Source organism: Garra rufa, chromosome 10 (assembly GCF_049309525.1).
Source record: "Garra rufa chromosome 10, GarRuf1.0, whole genome shotgun sequence".
Lineage (NCBI taxonomy): Eukaryota > Metazoa > Chordata > Actinopteri > Cypriniformes > Cyprinidae > Garra > Garra rufa.
Genome location: NC_133370.1, coordinates 2,807,770 through 2,830,185, shown reverse-complemented (window position 1 = coordinate 2,830,185; position 22,416 = coordinate 2,807,770). Strand labels below are relative to the sequence as shown.

The 22,416-nt window shown below is 35.8% G+C and overlaps 2 protein-coding genes across 2 annotated transcripts; both read right to left on the bottom strand.

Annotated features, from left to right (window-relative positions):
- Window positions 1-219: 219 nt before the first annotated feature.
- Window positions 220-5,533, bottom strand: LOC141344216 (RNA-binding protein MEX3B-like). The gene is made up of 3 exons (XM_073849015.1): window positions 5,215-5,533; window positions 4,216-4,725; window positions 220-1,570 (listed from the first exon to the last, which is right to left on the bottom strand). Exons 2-3 carry the CDS (start codon window positions 4,679-4,681, stop codon window positions 246-248), a joined length of 1,791 nt encoding a protein of 596 aa, XP_073705116.1. The 5' UTR covers window positions 4,682-4,725; window positions 5,215-5,533; the 3' UTR covers window positions 220-245.
- A 1,658-nt stretch (window positions 5,534-7,191) lies between these two features.
- Window positions 7,192-21,370, bottom strand: mbd3a (methyl-CpG binding domain protein 3a). Its single transcript, XM_073849016.1, has 7 exons — window positions 21,176-21,370; window positions 14,436-14,592; window positions 14,201-14,338; window positions 12,436-12,526; window positions 12,118-12,295; window positions 10,491-10,637; window positions 7,192-8,254 (listed from the first exon to the last, which is right to left on the bottom strand). The coding sequence occupies exons 1-6, from the start codon at window positions 21,283-21,285 to the stop codon at window positions 10,493-10,495; spliced, it is 819 nt and encodes a 272-aa protein (XP_073705117.1). The 5' UTR covers window positions 21,286-21,370; the 3' UTR covers window positions 7,192-8,254; window positions 10,491-10,492.
- Window positions 21,371-22,416: the final 1,046 nt, after the last annotated feature.

The window sequence follows — 22,416 nt, the reverse complement described above, 5'->3', positions numbered from 1 at the left end:
TAAAAAACGACTGCATCGGCAACACGAAAAAAAAGAAAAACAACGCGTTAGAAAAAAGTGCAGCGTAAAAGTCGAAAAACCTGCGAGTAGAAAAAGTCGGAAGCATGGATGGGAAAAAACAACTGGGCTAAAAGACAAGTACTTGAGTGGGTAATAAAGTCACCATTGTTGTTGTTGTTGTTGTTGTTATTACTGTCAATAAATCAGAATAGTGTCATATCTAATTATTACTCAAGGCAGTCGTTTTACGAGAAGATCCGGATGCACTGCGTGGCAGGAGTGTGGCAAACGGGGCACTCGGGATCCTGCGACTGGCAAATCTGACCAGCGCAATCCATGCAGAAGAGGTTGTGCCCACATGGGACGAGCGCCGCCGTTACCTCGCTTTCGCAGCACACGAAACAGTCTCGAGACACCATCCCAGCCAGGGCGCCCGCCTTGAGGCGTCCCAACATAGTGGACGCCATTCCCACACCACTTCCGCCGCCTTCGGAATCAGTCGGCGAGCCACCCGGGAGGGACGACGCGGAGCAAGACGAGTATCCTGTGCTGCTTCCACCGCTGCTGCTGCTGCCACCAGAGAACGAGCCGCCGGTGCCCGTTTGGAGCCAGGAGAGCGTGCTAAGCGGGTCGCTTTGGGCTCGGCGGGCGAGCGGGTGATCTGGATCGGGTGAGAGGCGTGGGGTTACGGCTCCGCCGCTGAGGCCACTACTATTGCGACGAACCGGCTGTGGCGGCTGCTGCTGTTGTTGTGGTGGCTGCTGCTGCTGCTTTGCGCCGTTCACAAATGGTGCCCAGATGTTCGCAGCACCGAATTCGAAACCTAAATCTTCTGTCGTCGCGGCCAAGTTCGGAGTGGAATCTCCTGCGAAAGAGAAGCTGCCACCAGCGCTGCTAGTGCTAAATGGACTCGTCGGGCTTCCTCCGCCGTCTCCCGCTCGCCGAGTCAACATCTCAGATGACATCTTCCGTGTCGAATGGTGCATCTGCGGCTGAGGCGGAGGCGCTGAGTGAGTCGCACGCGACCAAAGCGCACTGCTCAAACCCAGCGACCCAAGACCTTCTAAACTCACATCAGTCCCGTTGCTGTGAAAATCATTATCACCTTGGAGGTCGACGAAGGCGCCGGTACGCAGTGTAATGTGCGTTTCGATCTCTTCGCGAGCGCGATCGACATTTTCCGGCATGCCGGTGACTTCGAAAACTGGGTCTTTCTCTCGGCTCGGCGTTACGATGTAGGTGTGCGTCTGCTGCTGGATGCGTTTGATCGTGGCTCCTTTGGGACCGACCACTAGGCCCACCACGCGGTAGGGGACACGCACTTGGATGGTGGTTTGTCCCGGGAGGTTTGGAGGGCCGGGAAGGGAGCCGGTCGTTCCGGGGCCGTTCGCGCCGGCTTTGCAGCGCGAGGCGCGGATCATGGAGAAGTGCTCGGCTGCTGAGATGATCTCACGTTTGGCCATTTCCACGTCCTCCCGCCGGCCCGTCACGATGAAGACGGGGTCTTCTCCTCTCACGGGGGTTTTGATGTAGGTGTTGGTTTTCGCACGCAAAGCTTTGATCTTGCAACCTGCAAAAAACAAGACAGAACATTAAAAATGGTGCATTCAAATCAAACTGACAATAAACATTCATGGTAATTAATTTTAAAATTAGTTATTAGGCAAAAGTTTATTTTGGGCAAATATATACATCATATTTGACTCAATTACTGATTATTTATTGGATAACCATGTCACATTATATTTAGGGCTGTTACCTTATGAATCACATCCAAAATAAAAGTTTTCTTACATAATGTATGGGTGTGCACTTTGTATATTTATTATTATGACATGTATACAAATGCATATATACATACATACACATGCATGCATATATATATGGGAATAATAGTATCTAAATAAATATAACATATATTGTATTTGTGTGTATTCATGTATACATAAATATACACAGCGCACACACACATACATGTAAACACAAACTTTTATTTTGCATGCAATTAATCATGATTAATCTTTTGATAGCACTAATTATGATGCTTCAATAGTGTGTTATGCAAGATATATTAAATATATTTATGATAATGATGACATAAAGAAAATAAATTTTGTAATGAGCTCACATTAATTGGAATACATATATTAAAATCAGGATTATTTAGAAATTTAAATGAACTAGCAAAGGCAAAACGCTGACTACTTGGCACATGCGTTAAATTATTAATAATTAAATGCAATAAAATAATAATATTGACACTTTCTTTAATCATATGAGCATATAACCAGGTCACATAATGTATACTATTGTAAATGCATCATAATTGACTCGTACATTGATAATACAGATTAAAATGATTCGCTTGGATAGTTTTATTCATTGATCAGCTGTGTGGCCAGATAGAGGCGCACTGTTGCTTTAAATCCGCATGGCTTACTTCACTCAGCCAATGGCGCGCGCGCTCTGTGATGTCATCGCGGGAGGCTGAACGCATGGCATTTCAAACAAAGAGAACAATGCCGCGCCGAGCCAAACCTCGCGCCGCTCACAGAAATCGCGTTTGTTTTACATAAACGAAATCATTTAAGAGTATTTCTCACTTGTGTTTAACAAATAGGCGCACCCCGAGCTGAAATGGGGCGCGCGCAGAGCCGTAGTGCGCGTCCCCGGCCCTCTATACTTGCATAACTCATATCCTCACATGACCCCTGCGCTGCGCGTTCATATAATGCGCCGGATCCCGAACGAAACGCAATCAGAGATCGATAATCAGCAGACAGTGAGATGGGCGGAGGGCCCGTGAAGCCGCAGCGGTCGATACGAGTCTCTATTGTCTGGTTCAGAGCGCGAGACATGAGCAGACCCCCTCCCAAACCCCTCCTCCACAGCCACAACATCCACCCCATGACACGCTACTGATGTTTATGAAGGACAAAAATCCGCCAAAACGACAAAAAAGTACGAAAACACCCATGCATGAGTGCAAAAACCAACAACAGAGGCCTAAGGCATATGCAACTGTCTGCTCACTTCTCCTCATAATATCAACGTATTGTTCTGATGCACTGCATCGCTTTGTTTACGCTGTCTAGGTACAGAGAACAGGGGGGAATATTCAAATCACAGCTTTTGCATGAAATCTCAGACTATCAAAGTGATGATTTTCATATTGTTCCAATGCAATTCAGTATTAATGATCTTATGAAACAAAGAATTTAGGTAAACAATCTCAGACAGGTCACATGACTGATCCCATTAAGGTTGTGCTAATTTATTGTTCAACAATATCATATTTTGGAACGCAAGTCATATTCTACTTGCACTGATTTTCTATTGTTCAAATGCATTGCATTTATATATCTAAAAACAAAGAATATTATTGAATATAGCCATTTTGCACACAAATATTACCTTTAAAGCTTTCATGTTGTTCAAATGCATTGCATTTGTTTATCTTTTCTAAAGGTTTTATATTTTGCACACAAATGACTACTTGCAAAGATTTTTCATGTATCTTAAATATAACATTTTCATAAATTTGCACGCTAAAGATCACCTTTAATGCTTTCATATTGTTCAAATGCATTGCATTTGTTTATCTTTTGTAACAATTTCATAATTTGCACACAAGTAACTACTTGCCACGATTTCCTATTGTTCAAGTGCACTGCATTTGTTGTTTACCATCTATTGGAGCATTAACACAAATTCTAAAACACTCATATCTTGCATGCAAGTAACTGCTAAAAATGATTTCCTATTGTTCACATGCATTGCATTTATATAGCTTAAAACAAAGAATATTATTAAATACTCACATTGCACACAATTAACTGTTTAAGGCTCTCCTATTGTTCAAATGCATTGCATTTGTTTATCTTTAAAACACATTTTCATATTTCCCAGGTATATAACTACTCGCAGTGATTTCCTATTGTTCAAGTGCACTGCATTTGTTGTTTACCATCTGTTGGAACCTAAGTAATATTAAAATACTTATATTTTGCACGCAAATTACTCCTCACAATTGTTCAAGAGCTTTCCTTTTGTTGTTTATCATCTCTTGAGACAAATATTATTCAAATATTATCATTTTACCAGGGGAATACCTATTTATTGTTCTACTGCATTGCTTTTATTGTTTATCAACTCTTAGATTCGTATCCACAGGAATGTTTTACTATTGTTTATTATCGTTTTAGTAAACATTACCTTGTCTGCCGACGATCTCGGCCACATGCTCTGAGGTGGGCACCGGCACGCACTCGGTCATGTTGACGCTCCTCTTGCGGAGCACCGAGCTTTGTTCCCCGAGGATGGAGGCGTGCGGGCCGGCCATGTGGTATCCTCCGCTGCCGCCGCCTCCCGAGCCGTAGTACTCCGGAGAGGGCGAGCAGGAGCTGGGCGACTCCCGGGAGCCGTTCGTGTGGTCGAGAATCTGCAGGTCGACGTACCCGCCTCCCCCGTTACAGTTCTCACCGGCCACGGTCCCGTCCAGACAGTCGACCTTGTCCAGCCCCAAGAGTGACAGCTCTGCTAGGGCGAAGCGCAGCGCCTCCTGATGTTCCTCGTCCCGGGACTCCTGCTCGGTCTCCCGGGCGACCCCGCCGGACTGTCCGGTGCTGCTCACTACCATCTCGTGATCCATGATGTCAGGGTGAAACAACGGGCTAGGCATAGTAGTCCCCGCGTGTGCATCAGACAACGAACCAAGCGCGCTTCCTAAAAAAACAAAAAAACAAAACAAAAAACACACATTTAAAGCTATTACACACCTTGAGAAGTCCCACAAAGTAATAAAACGCCACTATAGCGCGCTAAAGCGAGTGTGCTTGTTGTTTTGTATCGCTCCATGCCTTGCGTCCCTTTTGTCTTCATTGTTTCTGCTGCTCTTTAGCTCCGCGCGCGCGTTATAGTCTCACAACGCGGTTATATTTCATGACAAGCGGCCGTTATCGAGCTAAGCTCACGGCGGGAGTGTGACGCGCGTGTCCGCGACGCTAAACCGGCACAATAGTGAGTTTAAACGGAGATATCCGAGTTGAAAGTGAAGTGTTGTTAGCCGCGCCGCTAACCGGAGATGATCAGTCACATTGTCGCCTTTGTTTGTGGATCTCAGCCGCGCACCACGCGGACAATCCCCGGCATTACGGAAACCGGCGAACACGAAACTATCACAGACATGCGTTAAATACAGTGGTAAAACCTCACCTTATGTGCTCCCGTGCCGCTCGCTCCTCGTATCTGGTGTTTTGTGGAGGATGAGGGAGATGGTGATGATGGCTAACCGCTAGCGCAGCTGCTAATTGTTGGGGGGCGTTGGAGAAAAAGACTCGTTTTAAAAGCATTCGCGGTCAAAATCAAAGCTTAGCGCGCGTTCGGATCATGCGTCCCGCCTCGGCACCGCTCACGCGCGCGGTCTGCTCATTGTTTTTGTTCCCTGGCCGTTTTCACGCGTGGAACGCTACAGAGAAATAGAGTGCTTTCTCCCGTTCCTCCGGTCCGCCGTCTTTGTCTGTCTGTGTGCAGACGCACGCCACGCGCGCTCTCTCTCTCTCTCTCTCTCTCTCTCTCTCTCTCTCTCTCCGACAGTCTAGCTCGCTCATACGGCGCTGACGTCACCCGGCGCACAACAATGGGTTCAAAGGCCACGCGATGCGCTTCTGGAGCGATTATTTCTTTACAAATAAACAAATAATACCGTGATATATGTCCATTATTTACACACAATCTATATTCAGTTTCGTAAATATTTTAAATAAAAAAATGCATTTATAAATGTTATTGAAAAATCCATAAATATCTTTTTTTATTATTATTATTTAAAAATATATATTAATATGAAAAGGCATATGTATAAAATTAAACATTTAATTGGTGAGAACGTTGTTTGTTTTCTGTGAAATATGTTTAATATTTATTCACTTAGATACATTTATTATGGATTTTATTAATAGTAATTTATTTTATATTAAAATAAATATAATTAATTTAAAAAAAACTTTTTAATGAGTATATTTGCTCAGAAATGTATGATTTGCCAAATTCCATGAATAGATTTTATATTATAGACACATTTAACTATTAAATACATGTAACAAGTATTTAAATTATATTAGTTATTATGGAAATAATTATATATGTGTATATATCAGTTGTATAAATACACTTTTCCATTTTAATATTTTCTATAGTAACTAAGATAATTAAAGTATTGTTTAAATATTAAAGTGTATATATATATATATATATATATATATATAAAAAGAGATTGAGAGAGTTCATTTGCAAAAACAGAACTCTCTGTTTTTATCAATTTTCATAAATCCTGTTTTTATTGTGTTTCACTATGTTAGCTGTATTTTTTGCATGGTTATTATTTAATCAAAACAGTCCAACTGCAGTTTGATTGATATGATTTGGAATGCAGAATTGTTTTTAAATTAATATGTAAAAACAATAAAATTAAACATTTGACTAGTGATATATATATATATATATATACACACACACACACACACACACACACACACACACACACACACACACACACACACATATATATATATATATACATATATATATACACACACACACACACACACACACACACATTATAAACACATAATAATTTTATAAAATCACATAACTGTTAAATACATTTTTATTTAATTATCAATATTTAAAACATTTATAAAGTTAAACAAATCATAAAGGTCATTTGTTTAGATGATTATACATAATAAATAAGCTTTCCATTGATGTATGGTTTGTTAGAATAGGACAATATTTGGTCTAGATAAAACTATTTGAAAATCTAGAATCTGAGGGTGTAAAAAAATCAAAATATTGAGAAAATCGCCTTTAAAGTTGTTCAAATGAAGTTCTTAGCAATGCATATTACTAATCAGAAAATAACTTTTGATATATTTACCTTAAGAAATTCATTATGGAACATGATCTTTATTTGATATCCTAATGTTTCTTGGCATAAAAGAAAAATTAATAATTTTGACCCATATAGTGTATTTTTGGTTGCTACAAATTTACCCATGCAACTTAATTACTGGTTTTGTGGTCCAGGGTCACATTTGCATATAAAATGAAATATTTAACTAGTGACTTAACATTTGTTTTTTTGTGAAATATGATGTATGAGATCTTTGCATTAAAAACAACATGAATATGTAGATGTATTGAAAGATTTTTATTTTTCAAGATTACAAAATTATACCTCCTTCAGCTACAAGGTTTGCATCATCAAAAAGTGATCTAAGTTTTCTTGCAAATAAAGGGCAACATACAAAAACACCTCTCCTGCATATTTCAAATATGACCGTCCAATGCAATCATTTTTAAAGAAAAAACATCAGGGTATGAGTAAATCATCTAGAGAACTGAATCATGGGTGTGTGAAGAATTAGTGTAAATGAAAAACAAGCCATCTACTGACCAAACAATGGATAAACAGATGCATCATGCAGATTAATATACTGTAACCGTCAGAGATTTCAGTCTATAATCATAATAAACCATACTCCAGTGAATAATGTCAAATGTACCAACTTCAAACAGCCTGATCCCATGACGTCATTGAAAAATAACTCCAGAAATATTGTAAAACTCTCCATTTCTTTTAATATCAGCTATGCATTGACAGATTCATGAATACAAAAACCTAAAAGCACCACTGTAAGAGTTTGTCATGTCTAGCACTGTAACAAAAGCTATAATATAAATGAACCAGGAAGAATTGAGCACCATATCTGTACCAGCCATCACAACCCAGTATGTACTACTAATACATTATCATTATTAGTCATAAAAACATGGCATTTTGTTTGTGTAAAAATGATGTTTTGGACTTTTCATGATTTGAAATTAGTTTACGGCGCCCGAATTAAAAAGCAAAATCTGGGCTTGTGTCATACTGACAGCACTGAAACTAACTGTGTTTTGCTTGAAACCCAAACCTGATGAAGCCCAACCCCAAATATTAAACTCACACTGTACAAAAATAGAGCAAATCCACCTCAAACAAGTTAAAGTTAGGAAAAAGTAAATTTGGTTTTATAAAACTGCTTGAAATGTTACGGGTAAAACAAACATTCACAGTTCTGGAGAAGAAGAAAGGCAGGAGAGCGGGCTGGTTTCTGCATAGGGATCAGCTCGAGGCTGAGTCTGAGAGCGTCTTTGGGTTTAGGGAGGAAAAATACTGTCGTCCAGATTGTTCTCATTGCAATCGCTTTCCCTGCAGACACACAGATAAACAGCATTACAATTAAACTCAAACCAGATCTTCAGAAAGTTTCATTCATGCAGATCTGATCATGGTCTTGACAATTTGTTTAATGCAGCTGCACTGGTTCAAGATTCACTGCTTTTCTAAAATACTTGATGTGGGGGTAATCTTTAAAATTGTAAAATTAATAAAAACTTTAAATTATATAAATACATATTTATAAAAAACTGTTTTTATACATGCAAAATGCATAAAAACTAATTTGTGTAAAAACTTAATAATAAATGTAAAAATAACAAATATAAATTTAAACACAAATTTCCTGTATACAAATAAAGAAATATGCTTATAGATTTTTCCTGATATTTTATATACCTAGAGGTCTATACAGTTGAGTTCAAAAGTTTATATACCTTGCTGAATCTGCTAAATGTTACTTATTTTACCAAAATAAAAGGGATCATACAAAATGCATGTTATTTTTTATTCAGTACTGACCTGAATAAGATATTTCACATAAAAGATGTTTACATATAATCCACAAGAGAAAATAAGTTGCATTTATAAAGACATTTATATCCCTTGTTTCTTAATACTGTGTTCAGAAAAATCCTTCAGCTCCCACAAATCCTTCAGTTTTCCATAATTTTTGTGTCTTTGAATCCTTTCCAGCAATGACATTAATTTTGAGATCCATCTTTTCACACTGAGGACAACTGAGGGACTCATATGCAACTATTACAGAAGGTTCAAACACTCACTGATGCTCCAGAAGGAAAAACATGAATTAAAGGAGAAGGTCACTTTTAGTACAAAAATGTCCAGATATGTACTCACCCCATTGTCATCCAAGATGTTCATGTCTTTCTTTCTTCAGTCGTTAAGAAATAGTTTTTTGAGGAAAACATTTCAGGATTTTCTCCATACAGTGGACTTCTATGGGGCCCCAAGTTTAAACTTACAAAATGCAGCTTCAAAGAGCTCTACACGATCCCGGTCGAGAAAGAAGGGTCTTATTTTTCAAAACAGTTTATTTTAAACTACAATTTATATACTTTAACCTCAAACACTCATCTCGTCTTGCTCTGCCTGAACTTTTTTTGTCGAAAAACAAAAAAACATCGCTGCAGAAGTACCGACCCAGTGTTTACAAAGTGAACATGCAAAGAACATCAAACATCCTTAACAATAAAGGCAAAACAGCAATGTAGGATGATTTTGAAGTTGAGGAAGCAAATGAGATGGGAGTTTTTCGACATACCCTAACTGTCTTGAATCGGAAAAACAGAGTTCAGCCAGAGTAAGACTAGATGAGTGTTTGAAGTTAAAAAGTATAGAAATTTTAATTTGATAAATAAATAACCAATCGTTTTGCTAGATAAGACTCTCTTTGAAGCCGCATTTAAACTGCATTTTGGAAAATGGTTCAAGCTCGGGGCACCATAGAAGTCCACTATATGGAGAGAAATCATCAAATGTTTTCCTCAAAAAAACAATCAAAAAGAGCAGAATTTGAAGATCAGGCTAAATTTAACTTATTTTGTCTTCTGGAAAACATAAGTATCTTCTGTAGCTTCTGAAGGGCAGTGCTAAATGAAAAAAAAAAAATCTTCATTCTGTTCAAAAGTTTACTCCAGTGGCTCTTAATGCATGTTTTTTCCTTCTGGAGCATCAGTGAGTGTTTGAACCTTCTGTAATAGTTGCATATGAGTCTCTCAGTTGTCCTCAGTGTGAAAAGATGGATCTCAGAATCATACAGTCATTGTTGGAAAGGGTTCAAATACACAAAAATGCTGAAAAACCAAAGGATTTGTGGGAGCTAAAAGATTTTTCTGAAGAACAGCAGACAGTTTAACTGTTCAGAACAAACAAGGGACTCATGAACAACTATCAATAAACAAAAAAAAAAAAAAACCCACAGCTGTGGATCAATCAGGTAACAACACAGTATTAAGAATCAAGGGGATGTAAACTTTTGAATGGGGTTATTTTTTATGTTGTGGACTATATGTTAACATCTTTGTTGTGAAATATCTTATTCAGGTCAGTAGTAAACAAACAAAAACATGCATTTTGTATGATCCTTTTGTATGATTTTGCATATTCTGCAAACTTTTGACCTCAACTGTAAATTTTTCTCAGTCAGTACAAACTGGATTAATTAAAAAAAAAAAGCATTATCATCCCCAAGTAAAGTCTTTCCTAAAGGAAGAATCATCTACTAGTCTGATTTGTTTTTTCTTACAGCTATACAGACTCCATTTCCTCGTCGTTGGACTCTTCCTTCAGAGATTTAGCCTCAATGGTGGCTTCCTCTATGTGCGCGAGCATGTCTGCCATGAGCGCTTCCTCCAGCCTCTTCCTCACGCTATACACCAGATCTTCCTGCTTCCTGTGGATGCAGCACAACGATGCAATGCATTTCAATGGAGCATTCATCTGTCATCCTTATTAAACAGCTTTCAATATTCTACTATAACATACTAGAGCTTAAAACATCTTAAACAAGTAAACAAGAGCATTTACTGAAACTAAACCACAGAAACAACTCGTGAGGTCAGACCAGTGTATTATTGATTTAGTATTATTATAGATATACTATTAATATTCTGAATTACACTTTATTCTTATATTATGATTTCACTTTCATTTTAGTTAAAATAGTAATTTTGTTGTGTTTTTGTGTCTATTTTGCTTATTTTAGCACTTCATATTAAACAAAAGTTATTTTTTTTTGTCTATACAGTTTATAATTTTTATTTAGTTGTAGTTTATTTTAGTTGTTTTGGTACTTCAAGTTAAACCAAACGAAAATGAGGAATGTTGCTCAAATAAAACAAGTGAAAATTATTTGATAAAACAGCCTTTTTTATTAGACTAGCTGAAATAAAATAAAATATATTTCGGTAATTTCAATATTTTTTGTGGATTTAGTTTTAGTAAACAACCGAAGGTATAACAGAAAAAAAAAAATCAACGCATCAAAATGTAATTTTGTTGTGTTTTTGTGATATTTATTAGTTTTTGTGTCTGTTTTGTTTTTTTTAGTACTTCAAATTAAACATTTTTTTGTCTACATAGTTATTATTAATTTTTTATAATGTTGTAGTTTGGTTTTAGCTATTTTAGTACTTCAAATTAAACTTAACTTATTTTTTTTGTCTATACAGTTTTTAATTTTTATTTAACCACAGTTTAGTTTTATTTTTTCTAGCACTTAAAGTTAAACTAAACAAAAATGCGGAATGTTGCTCAAATAAAATTAGTGAAAATTATTTGATAAAACAAGCTTTTCTTTTATTAGACTAGCTGAAATAAAATGTAAAAAACTTTTTTTTTCTCAGTAATTTCAATAATTTAGTTTTAGTAAACAATAATAACCCTAGGTTTACCAGAAGAAAAGAAAAAAACAACACATCTAAATGAGTTCATTCCTAAAGACCAGAAGAATTCAAATGTTTTTAATGAATATGAATCTGTTACTGAGTGAAAGGGAAGTTATAATCTACATTGGATGTGACATTAAACTCACAGAAAAGTGCTGTTTCTCATGTCACATATGATGAAGGTGGTTATACAGATGTTTAAAAAGCATTAAAAACTGTCTGTTTTACTGTAAAGATCCGACAATCATCTACAACTAAATATGAAATACTGTGTAAGTGAACCTCAGGAATAAAAAAACACTACATTATGTCAAAGAAGGCCTACTTTCCTGTACTGTTTAGCACTAAAACACCTGCTTGGGAGTTACTAGAGATCCTGCAGACCTTGAATAGCTGGTTCAGGCGTGTTTAATTAGTTCTAGAGCCAAACTTTCCTGGACTGGATAACTCTGCTTTATACAAACACTGAGGAGCATCTGGTTTTACCTGATGTCTTCGTCCGTCACCATGAAGGCTTTGCACAGAGGCTGTGTGGTGTTGAGCCAGACTCCAGGGTTTTTCTCCACCGCGGCGGACAGCTGACCTGTAATGGGAGCCGAGCTGGTGTGCAGGGCGCTCGCTAGAGCCGAAAGCAGCGTATTATCTGTGTAACCTGGGCCCACACCTGCCATTTCGAACAATAACCATTTACAAACAACACTGCATCATTTAGTGCATTTCTAATACCACAGTACGGCGGGAAATGAGCTAGTGATTAGAACTAATTGCATTCACTTTGTATGAAAACTGCTCTTCCATGTTCACCTTGCAATCCTTTGGGAAGATCCATAGTCTTCACCAGCTCCTCTGCGATATCAAAAGCATTGAGTCCACTCAGCTTTTTCTCCCAGAACAGCTGTGGAATGAACAGGCCCAAAATGATTTAATGTTTTTATCACTTCAAGTGCTACACTGACTAATTGAATGGATTGATGTTTTGTGGTCATTATTAGTGGTCAACCTATATTCTTACAGTTTGGTGTCAGTAAAATTTTAGTTTGTTTGTTTTTTAATTATATATATATAATGTTTTGTAAAAAAAAAAAAAGCTCACCAAGCCTGCATTTATTTATTCTAAAGTGCAGCAAAAGCAGTAAAAGTTTGTAATATTTGTACTATTTAAATGTTTTAATGTAATGTCATTTATTTAGCATCATTACTCCAGTCACATCATCTTTCAAAAAGCATTCTAATATACTGATTTGCTGCTCAAAAAACATTATTATTGTTGAAAACATCTGAGTAGAATTTTTTCAGGTTTCTTTGGTGAATGGAAAGTTCAGAAGAACAGCATTTACCTGAAATAGAAATCTTTTGTAATATTATAAATGTCTTTATCATCACTTTAAAAAAAAACAATTATACTGACTTCAAGCTTTTGAATGATATAATGTTACAAAAGCTTTTTATTTTAGATAAATGCTGATCTTTGGATCTTTCTATTTATCAAAAATATGCTCAAGTGTTATAAATATTGATAATATTAATAATCAGAATTTCTGAAGGATCATGTGACACTAAAGACTGGAGTATTGATGCTGACAATTTTGATCACATGAATAAATTACACATATATACATACATACACACACACATATATACACACACATATTTAAATTGAAAACAGTTATTTTAAATAGTAAATGTTACAGTTTTTGCTGTACTCTGAATCAAAAAAATGCAGAAGAGATTTCTTTAAAAAAAAAAACATTAAAATCTTACTGTTCAAAAACTTCTGACTGGTAGTGTACATCAAAATTAATAAATATAAAACAATAGATAAATAAATAAACAAACAAATATATACACACACATATTTAAATTGAAAACAGTTATTTTAAATAGTAAATGTTACAGTTTTTGCTGTACTCTGAATCAAAAAAATGCAGAAGAGATTTCTTTAAAAAAAAAAACATTAAAATCTTACTGTTCAAAAACTTCTGACTGGTAGTGTACATCAAAATTAATAAATATAAAACAATAGATAAATAAATAAACAAACAAATGTTACTGTAACTTTCTCTCTTACAATTGCACAATTATCAGAAAAAAAAAATCTAAATTCTGAGTTCATCCTGTAATTTTTAGTTGTTTTTAACCAGAAAAGGTCTTTTTTTTTATCCCATGGCAGAAACTGGCTTCCACAGTAACCACATTTAAAATGTTACAAAAGATTTCTATTTCAAATAAATGCATTCTTTTGAACGTTCTATTCATCAGTGAATCCTTAAAAAATAAAATGCATCACAGTTTCCAAAAGTTTTCAACATTGATTGATAATAGCAAATCAGTATATTAGAATGATTTCTGAAGGATCATGTGACACTAAAGACTGGAGTAATGATGCTGAAAATTCAGCTTTGATCACAGGAATAAATTACATAGTAACATATAGTCCCTTAGAAAAAAGCTATTTTAAATTCCAATAATATTTCACAATTTGACTGTTTTTACTGTATTTTTGATCAAATAAATGGAGCCTTGGTGAGCAGAAGATACTTCTTGTAAAAACATAAAAATAAATGTTTACCTGTCTTGGCTGGTCAACAGCTTTCTGAGGGTCTGTCTTAACCTTGTTGCTGGGGTGATTTGTAACTTTGGTGACGGGCTGTTTGAAGATGGACGCCGTCTGTCGGACCGGTAGGGATGTGTTCAGATCAGGTTTACCCTGAAAAAAAAAAAGCAGACATCCAGACAAAAAAATTAGAAAAAGGACAGTGCAGAAAGCAAAAACTACCATCATTCATTCAGTAAGATGTGTTTACCTTGCTTTGACTGTTATCGTAGCGAATCCGCTGCCTGTTCTTATTCAGTTTGCTCATAAGCATCTTCCCCGTCCGGAAATCGAAGGAGCTGAGATCCATGGAGTTCCCCAGATATCGGACCAGCTGAGGTTTACTCCGAAACTTTTTCCCTGTTGGACTAAAAAGGAAGAGAAGGATCAAGAAATATTCCTTATTGTCCAGACCGACAACTGCACTTCCAATGGAACACCCCAACAGACCCATGTTTAACCAATAATTCTGCTATTAAACATGAAAAATATGGCATTTTCACTGTCCCACAACATAATTGAAAATTAATATTGTCATTATTTAAAATGATGTAAATCGTTAAACATTTCTTTGTCCTACATGAACCTGCTGTTTTAAAATCTGCAGTGTTAGAGTTTTTTAATTTTTGAGCCAAATGTCAAAACTGTCCTACGGTGTGACCGTCTCAAGCATGGTTTAATAATTTACAACTTTTATAAATTAAAAAGAAAGCATAAAAATGTTAACAAATACCTCTGGCATTATTGTACAAGTGTCTGTTTTAGTAAATGGCAATCATTTTTTCATTCATATATTTCTGAAAGTGTAGGAAACCATGAAAACCATGTCCTCTGGTGTGACACCATATCCTGATTTCGGCCAATTCCAAAAAAAAAAAAAAAAACATTTATTGTCTTGTTACAGGTGCACATGGTAATTTTTTGTCTCAGAATTGTTTAAATATTTAACTTTTTTGGAATCACTACAAAAGTGTTGCGTTTGTTGTCCTTTGGTGCGACACCCATAAATTAAATTTTTTAATTAAAAACTGTATGTGAAACTACATAATCATGGAAAAATTATGCAAATGTGTCTTGTAAACCACTAATGACAGGTTAGCTCTGAATAGGAAGGTCATTAATTGACACAAAAGACTGAAACGTCCGTTTAAGAAGCATTTTAAATAAATAATCCTTTTTATACTTTTTGGATAATTTTCAGGGTTCTTATATGCAATAATTACATTAATTAAACTATTTACTGATGTTTTTGCCGAAAACTTGTACTGTTATAAAATGTCATGAAAATAAGTATAAAATGTGATGCTTTGTTTTTGAAATAGAAAAAAAATTGCGGGAGAGAAAATTGCCAGCTGAGGCTTACTCCGAAACTACTTCCCTAAAAAGGAAAAGAAAGATCAAGAAACATTCCTTATTATCCAGACCGACAACTGCACTTCCACTGGAACACCCCAACAGACCCATGTTTAAAAAAAAAAAAAAAATTCTGCTATTAAACATGAAAAATATGGCATTTTCACTGTCCCACAACATAAAAATTGAAAATCAATATTGTCGTTATTTAAAATGATGTAAATCGTTAAACATTTCTTTGTCCTACATGAACCTGCTGTTTTAAAATCTACAGTGTTAGAGTTTTTTTTAATTTTTGAGCCAAATGTCATAATTGTCCTACGGTGTGACCGTCTCAAGCATGGTTTAATAATTTACAACTTTTATAAATTAAAAAGAAATACCTCTGGCATAATTGTACAAGTGTCTGTTTTAGTAAATGGCAATCATTTTTTCATCCATACATTTCTGAAAGTGTAGGAACTTGAAACATTTTGTCTCTGAAAACCATATCCTCTGGTGTGACACCATATCCTGATTTTAAATCAGCCAATTCCAAAAAAAAAAAAAAAAAAAACATTTATGGAAGTGTTACAGGTGCACAAGGTAGTTTTTTTGCCTCAGAATAGTTTAAATATTTAACATTTTTGGAACCACTACAAAAGTGTTATGTTTTGTTGCCATTTGGTGCGAAACCCCTAAATTATATTTTTTAATTAAAGACTGTATGTTAAACTATATAATCATGCAAAATTATGCATGTGTCTCGTAAACCACTAATGACAGTTTAGCTTGGAATAGGAAGATCAGTGTTGGAGAAAGTTACTTTTAAAAGTAATGCATTACAATATTGAGTTACTCCCTAAAAAAGTAACAAATTACATGACTTACTTTTTATGGAAAGTAATGCGTTACGTTACTTTTGCGTTAATTTTTTAAATCTGTGCAGGGCTTGCTTGTTTGTTTTTAATATAAAAAGTTGTATTTTTGGCAAATGTAAAAGCCTCTTCACACCAAAAGCCTCAGGCTTAGAGAAAAGTAAATTGACGTCTGTACAGTAGACCACAGAAGAAAAAATGTCAACTCTTCAGCAATAAAAAAAGGAAAACAAATGTCTTGAGTAATGATTATTTTTAGTAATTTTTGCTTATTAGTATGGATGAATTAAATCAAAGGTCGGCTGCAAAGACATCGGTTAATAAAATGGGATTAAATAGATAAAGGATATTTGTATTATTTGACATTTTATTATTGCAGGTTTGTGTTGAATTTCACCGTTTTCATTCATTTTGAGGAAAACTGTGTCTGTTTTTTTTTAGTGAGTGAGATGAATTAATGCATGTTTATATTTATTCTAAAACTAAAGTAACATCTTACTCATGATTTCTCTCAACATGGGGACAGGAGAGCTTTTAATCAATAAATGGGGGGGAAGTAACACAGATATTTTCTTGTCAATTAAAAAGTAATGCATTACTTGGAAAAAGCAATATTATTACGTAACTCGCATTACTTTTACTGCGTTACCCCCAACACTGAGGAAGATCATTAATTGACACAAAAGGCTGAAAGGTCCTATAGTGTGAGGCCTGTACTGTCACACCACAGGACACCAGAGGTCAAGGTCTCTTTAAGAAGCATTTTAAATAATTAAATAATCCTTTTTGGATAATTTTCAGTGTTCTTAAAGGCAATAATTAGATTAATTAAACTATTTTCTGATGTTTTTGCAGAAAACTTTTAAAAGTACTGTTATAAAGTGTCATGAAAATAAGTGTAAAATGTGATGCTTTGTTTTTGAAATAGAAAAATTTGAGGGAGAGAAATTAGTGGAAGAGAGAGGACAAATAAATATAGACAGAAAAATAAGTGCTCCACCAGAAGGAAGAAGATCCTAAGAGAACGATGCAGAAAGTAATCAAAATCAAAATGATGCCTTAAAAAGAGTAGCAATATATATTAAAAAAAATTATTGAATTTAGTTTGAATATCAATCATGTTTAGCTGTGCCACACATGCAGCGGGGAGCTAGAAGATTTTCAGTCACATACTGATTGACTAAAAGACAGAATTTTGTTGATGAAAATAATTTAGTTTAAAAAACATTTTAAATTAAGTTTGTATCAGAATTAAACTTTCGTTCTCCGTTGACATGTTCACAATTAAATACAAATACTTTAATAACTATCATTTCTGTCCTTTAGTGTGATGGTGTGACATTTTTTTTAAATCTCAAAAAATGGTATTGCAATAGGGGAGATAAAAATATCATTCATCTTAAAATGGTTTCATTTTCAGCAGTTTTGAACAGATGACAGCAAAGTTTGTCTTGAAATTGTCCAACAAGTCATGGGGAAAAAAAGATGTTAATTATAACTTTATATTAAATAAATAACAATATATGAAAATAAGTCTAAAGTTGAATATAAATTTATCTCATGCCATTTGTATATTATTATGCCTTATGTACATTTGTTTTTTTCTTTCTTAATTTTTGCTATGTCACACCATAGGACAAATTTATGGCACAGTTAAGTAAAAATGCACCAAAAAAAAAAAAAAAAAAAAAAAAAGAATTGACCAAGTTAGTGACCCATTATATTTTCTCTAAGATCAGACTTCACACTACATAAATAAAAATGGTCTTTTACTGGCTAACTACCCATATGCATTTACACAAATCACCACTGAAAAACAAGCAATTGTGTATGTTATAAATACAATAAAAGCATTACTATGCAAAATAACAATATATATGGAGGAATATACTAGAAAGACCCATAAAACGGTGTTGGTACCATAGTAAAATGACAGCATCATATACAGTCGTGGCCAAAAGTTTTGAGAATTACATAAATATTGGAAATTGGAAAAGTTGCTGCTTAAGTTTTTATAATAGCAATTTGCATATACTCCAGAAAGTTATGAAGAGTGATCAGATGAATTGCATATAGGGCTGCATGATATTGGGAAAAAAAATGACATTGCAATATATTTTTTTCTTGCGATATATATTGCGATGTGTACAAATTCATTTATGTTCATCAGGTTGTTTTGAACTGCTTAAAAATCAAATACTAATTCAAGAATAATTGGGGTAATTTTGTAAGCATTTTCAAAGAATAAAAAAAAAAAATGTAAAAGTACAGTATAATCAAAACCCTGAAATAAAATACTTTTTAAAGATTATTTTGGGTAGTTTCATAAACAGTTTGACTCACCTTATTCACTGTCAATTCAGGCAAATCAAGGCTCTAATATGAAATTAATAATGAATGTTGCTTTTACCCTGATGAAAGGGAAATCAGCTTCTTCCTTTCACGAAAAACATTAAAAGCTTAGCCAAGATGGAGGAACAGCTGATCATAGCTGTTACAGGGATAACATTTTTTAGCAGCAGAGCTACTGCAAGCAATTTTTAGTTTTGGAAATTCATTTATCTTTGCTGAAACTTCCGCGTCTTTAGGAGAGCGCGGGTCATGGTTGCTTAGCAACGGCAGACGCCACTGGAGCTCAAGTTACAGAGCGCTTTGGAAAGAAGGAGAAAGCGGTGCGCCTAGCGTTTTCCATGCGTTTTTAGGCGCGACATGTGAACGGTCCCTTAAATTCGTAGTGTTTCCGCGAGTTGTGGCAACAACTGCCAGGCACTCCCGACAAGGCACCTGTTTTTGGTCAGCAGCATCCTTTTTGTATCCAAAATACTTCCATATGACCGACGTTGCGTTTCTTTTTGCGACCAAAACTTCCATTTCGCCGCTTTTCTCCCGTTCTTGTAGCTTTTAAAGAACCTTTAAACATGAGTTAATTACTTTATTTTAGACAAATATAGATCCGTGAATAGAAAGTTTAGAAATATAGAAAGTACATTTTTAAATCAGACACACATAATTTTTTTCTGCCCTGCATCGTGACTGCCACGATGTGACTATCGCGCATGCGTACATCGCGATGACGATGCTGAAACGATCTATCGTGCAGCCCTAATTGCATAGTCCTTCTTTGCCATGGAAATTAACTTAATCCTGAAAAAAAAAACTTTCCATCGCATTGTTAAGAAGGCTTTAGGGCGTCCAAGAAAGTCCAGCAAGCGCCAGGATGGTCTCCTAAAGAGGATTGAGCTGCGGGATCGGAGTGCCACCAGTGCAGAGCTTGCTCAGGAATGGCAGCAGGCAGGTGTGAGCGCATCTGAACACACAGTGAGGCCAGGACTTTTGGAAGATGGCCTGGTGTCAAGAAGGGCAGCAAAGAAGCCACTTCTCTCCAAAAAAACATCAGGGACAGATTGATCTTCTGCAAAAAGTATGGCGAATGGACTGCTGAGGACTGGGGCAAAGTCATATTCTCCGATGAAGCCTCTTTCCGATTGTTTGGGGCATCTGGAAAAAGGCTTGTCCGGAGAAGAAAAGGTGAGCGCTACCATCAGTCCTGTGTCATGCCAACAGTAAAGCATCCTGAGACCATTCATGTCTGGGGTTGCTTCTCATCCAAGGGAGTGGGCTCACTCACAATTTTGCCCAAAAACACAGCCATGAATAAAGAATGGTACCAAAACACCCTCCAACAGCAACTTCTTCCAACAATCCAACAACAGTTTGGTGAAGAACAATGCATTTTCCAGCACGATGGAGCACTGTGTCATAAGGCAAAAGTGATAACTAAGTGGCTCGGGGACCAAAACGTTGACATTTTGGGTCCATGGCCTGGAAACTCCCCAGATCTTAAAACTTGTGGTCAATCCTCAAGAGGCGGGTGGACAAACAAAAACCCACTAATTCTGACAAACTCCAAGAAGTGATTATGAAAGAATGGGTTGCTATCAGTCAGGATTTGGTCCAGAAGTTGATTGAGAGCATGCCCAGTCCAATTGCAGAGGTCCTGAAAAAGAAGGGCCAACACTGCAAATACTGACTCTTTGCAGAAATGTCATGTAATTGTCGATAAAAGCCTTTGAAACGTATGAAGTGCTTGTAATTATATTTCAGTACATCACAGAAACAACTGAAACAAAGATCTAAAAGCAGTTGAGCAGCAAACTTTGTGAAAACTAATATTTGTGTCATTCTCAAAACTTTTGGCCACGACTGTAGTAATACCATGATCATTAGCATTAATATAAAAGCTACACTGCATAAACTGCATATTCATCAAGCAACTCATCCAGCTTTCTCCTCAAAACTAAGCGATTATTAATAATCACAAATGTATTAATTGAACTTTCGCAGCCCCAGCATCACTTACCACAGCGTTATCCGATTAAATGAAAACCTATTTTTATCATCCATACAGTGCAGACTCGAATATAAACGATGGTCAGACTATTATTCAATTTAAACCAGAACAAATCACTAGCTAAACTAAATCAACACTGAGAAACAAAACAAAAACAATGCGTTAGCATGGCTGCTAGCGCAGATTAGCGCTCAGTGCTAACTGACACGAGACGCCAAAACACGATTAGTTTAACTTACTGACGACAAACAACCATAACCTGCAACAATAACGTACTGGAGTACTTAGTTAGCCAATTGAGGTCGGTTTAGTGATAGTTAACTAATAGATAAAGGCAGTTTTGTTTTTTAATCTCGGCTCGCTGGTCTCTGGCTAATCCCGCTGCAGTACCTAAAATAATAGACATCACTTTTCCCCGCGGACAAGCCCGACTTTCTGGTCACTTCTTCCCTTTTCCAACCATTTGGGAGAGCCGAGCACTCCCACCTTTTCCTCTCCATCGTTTCTCCCGGAGTCTCTCTGGAGGAAAGGCTGTGAATGTTTGGGGTTAAAGGCGGCCAGGCGTTGCTCTCTATCCGCTCACCTCACGACCTTCTGACTCATGAGTCATGACTCTCTCTGAACCGGGAGTCGACTCCCTGTTCATTCATCTGCGGAGTAGTAAATACGTCAAAAATCGTTGTTTTACAAAAGAAAAGAGTTAAAAACATATTTGCTGTAATTCTCAAAGGTTTGTAGCGATTTCAGCGTCGATTGTTGTTTAAAAAGGAGAGCAAAGGAAGATGACTCATAGAATCGGATCTTACAGTTCAGTTGGAATCGACTCACTGTATCAAGAAAGTTATTCATATCATAGACATACGTGACCCTGGACCACAAAATTGAACTTTCGCAGCCCCAGCATCACTTACCACAGCGTTATCCGATTAAATGAAAATCAATTTTTATCATCAATACAGTGCAGACTCGAATATAAACCATAGTCAGACTATTATTCAATTGAAAGTTATTCATATCATAGACATACGTGACCCTGGACCACAGAATCAGTCATAAGGGTCTTTTTTTATTTGGATTCATACATCATCTGAAAGCTGAATAAATAAGCTTTCCGTTGAACTTAGGATAGGACAATATTTAGTCAAGATAAAACTATTTAAAATTTAAATCTGGGGGTGCAAAAAATCTAAATATTGAGAAAATCACATTTAAAGTTGTCCAAATGAAGTCCAAAAATTAAGTTTTGATATATTTACAGTAGGAAATTTGCTAAATATCTTCATGGAACATGATCTTTAGTTAATTTAATGATTTTGGGATCAAATTACCCATGCTTAATTAAGACTTAATTTTGTTTTGTGGTCCAGGGTCACATATTATATTCATATTTTAATATTTAATTAAAAATTTTATATATTTTTAAATATTCATAATCTAATTTCATGAAATATCTGACTATATATACATTAAACAAATTAAATAAAAACATGCCATTGCTTAAAATAAAAGGAACATCAAATTCAGTCAAATTAAATATCAAAAAATTCAAAATGAAACTAAACTAAAAACTAAATAAACTTTTAACAAAACACAACACAAAATATATAAAAAAAAAAAAAATCAAATGATGA

Bases quoted from the DNA above. Each gene is read 5' to 3' on its own strand.
- LOC141344216 (XM_073849015.1), bottom strand. From the start codon at position 4,681: ATGCCTAGCCCGTTGTTTCACCCTGACATCATGGATCACGAGATGGTA. The intron at 1,571-4,215 runs GTAATGTTTACT...TGTTTTTTGCAG, and splicing joins CGAGATCGTCGGCAGACAAG to GTTGCAAGATCAAAGCTTTG.
- mbd3a (XM_073849016.1), bottom strand. From the start codon at position 21,285: ATGGAGAGGAAAAGGTGGGAGTGCTCGGCTCTCCCAAATGGTTGGAAA. The intron at 14,339-14,435 runs GTAAACACATCT...TTTTTTTTTCAG, and splicing joins ACGATAACAGTCAAAGCAAG to GGTAAACCTGATCTGAACAC. The intron at 12,527-14,200 runs GTAAACATTTAT...TTCATTCCACAG, and splicing joins CTGTTGACCAGCCAAGACAG to CTGTTCTGGGAGAAAAAGCT.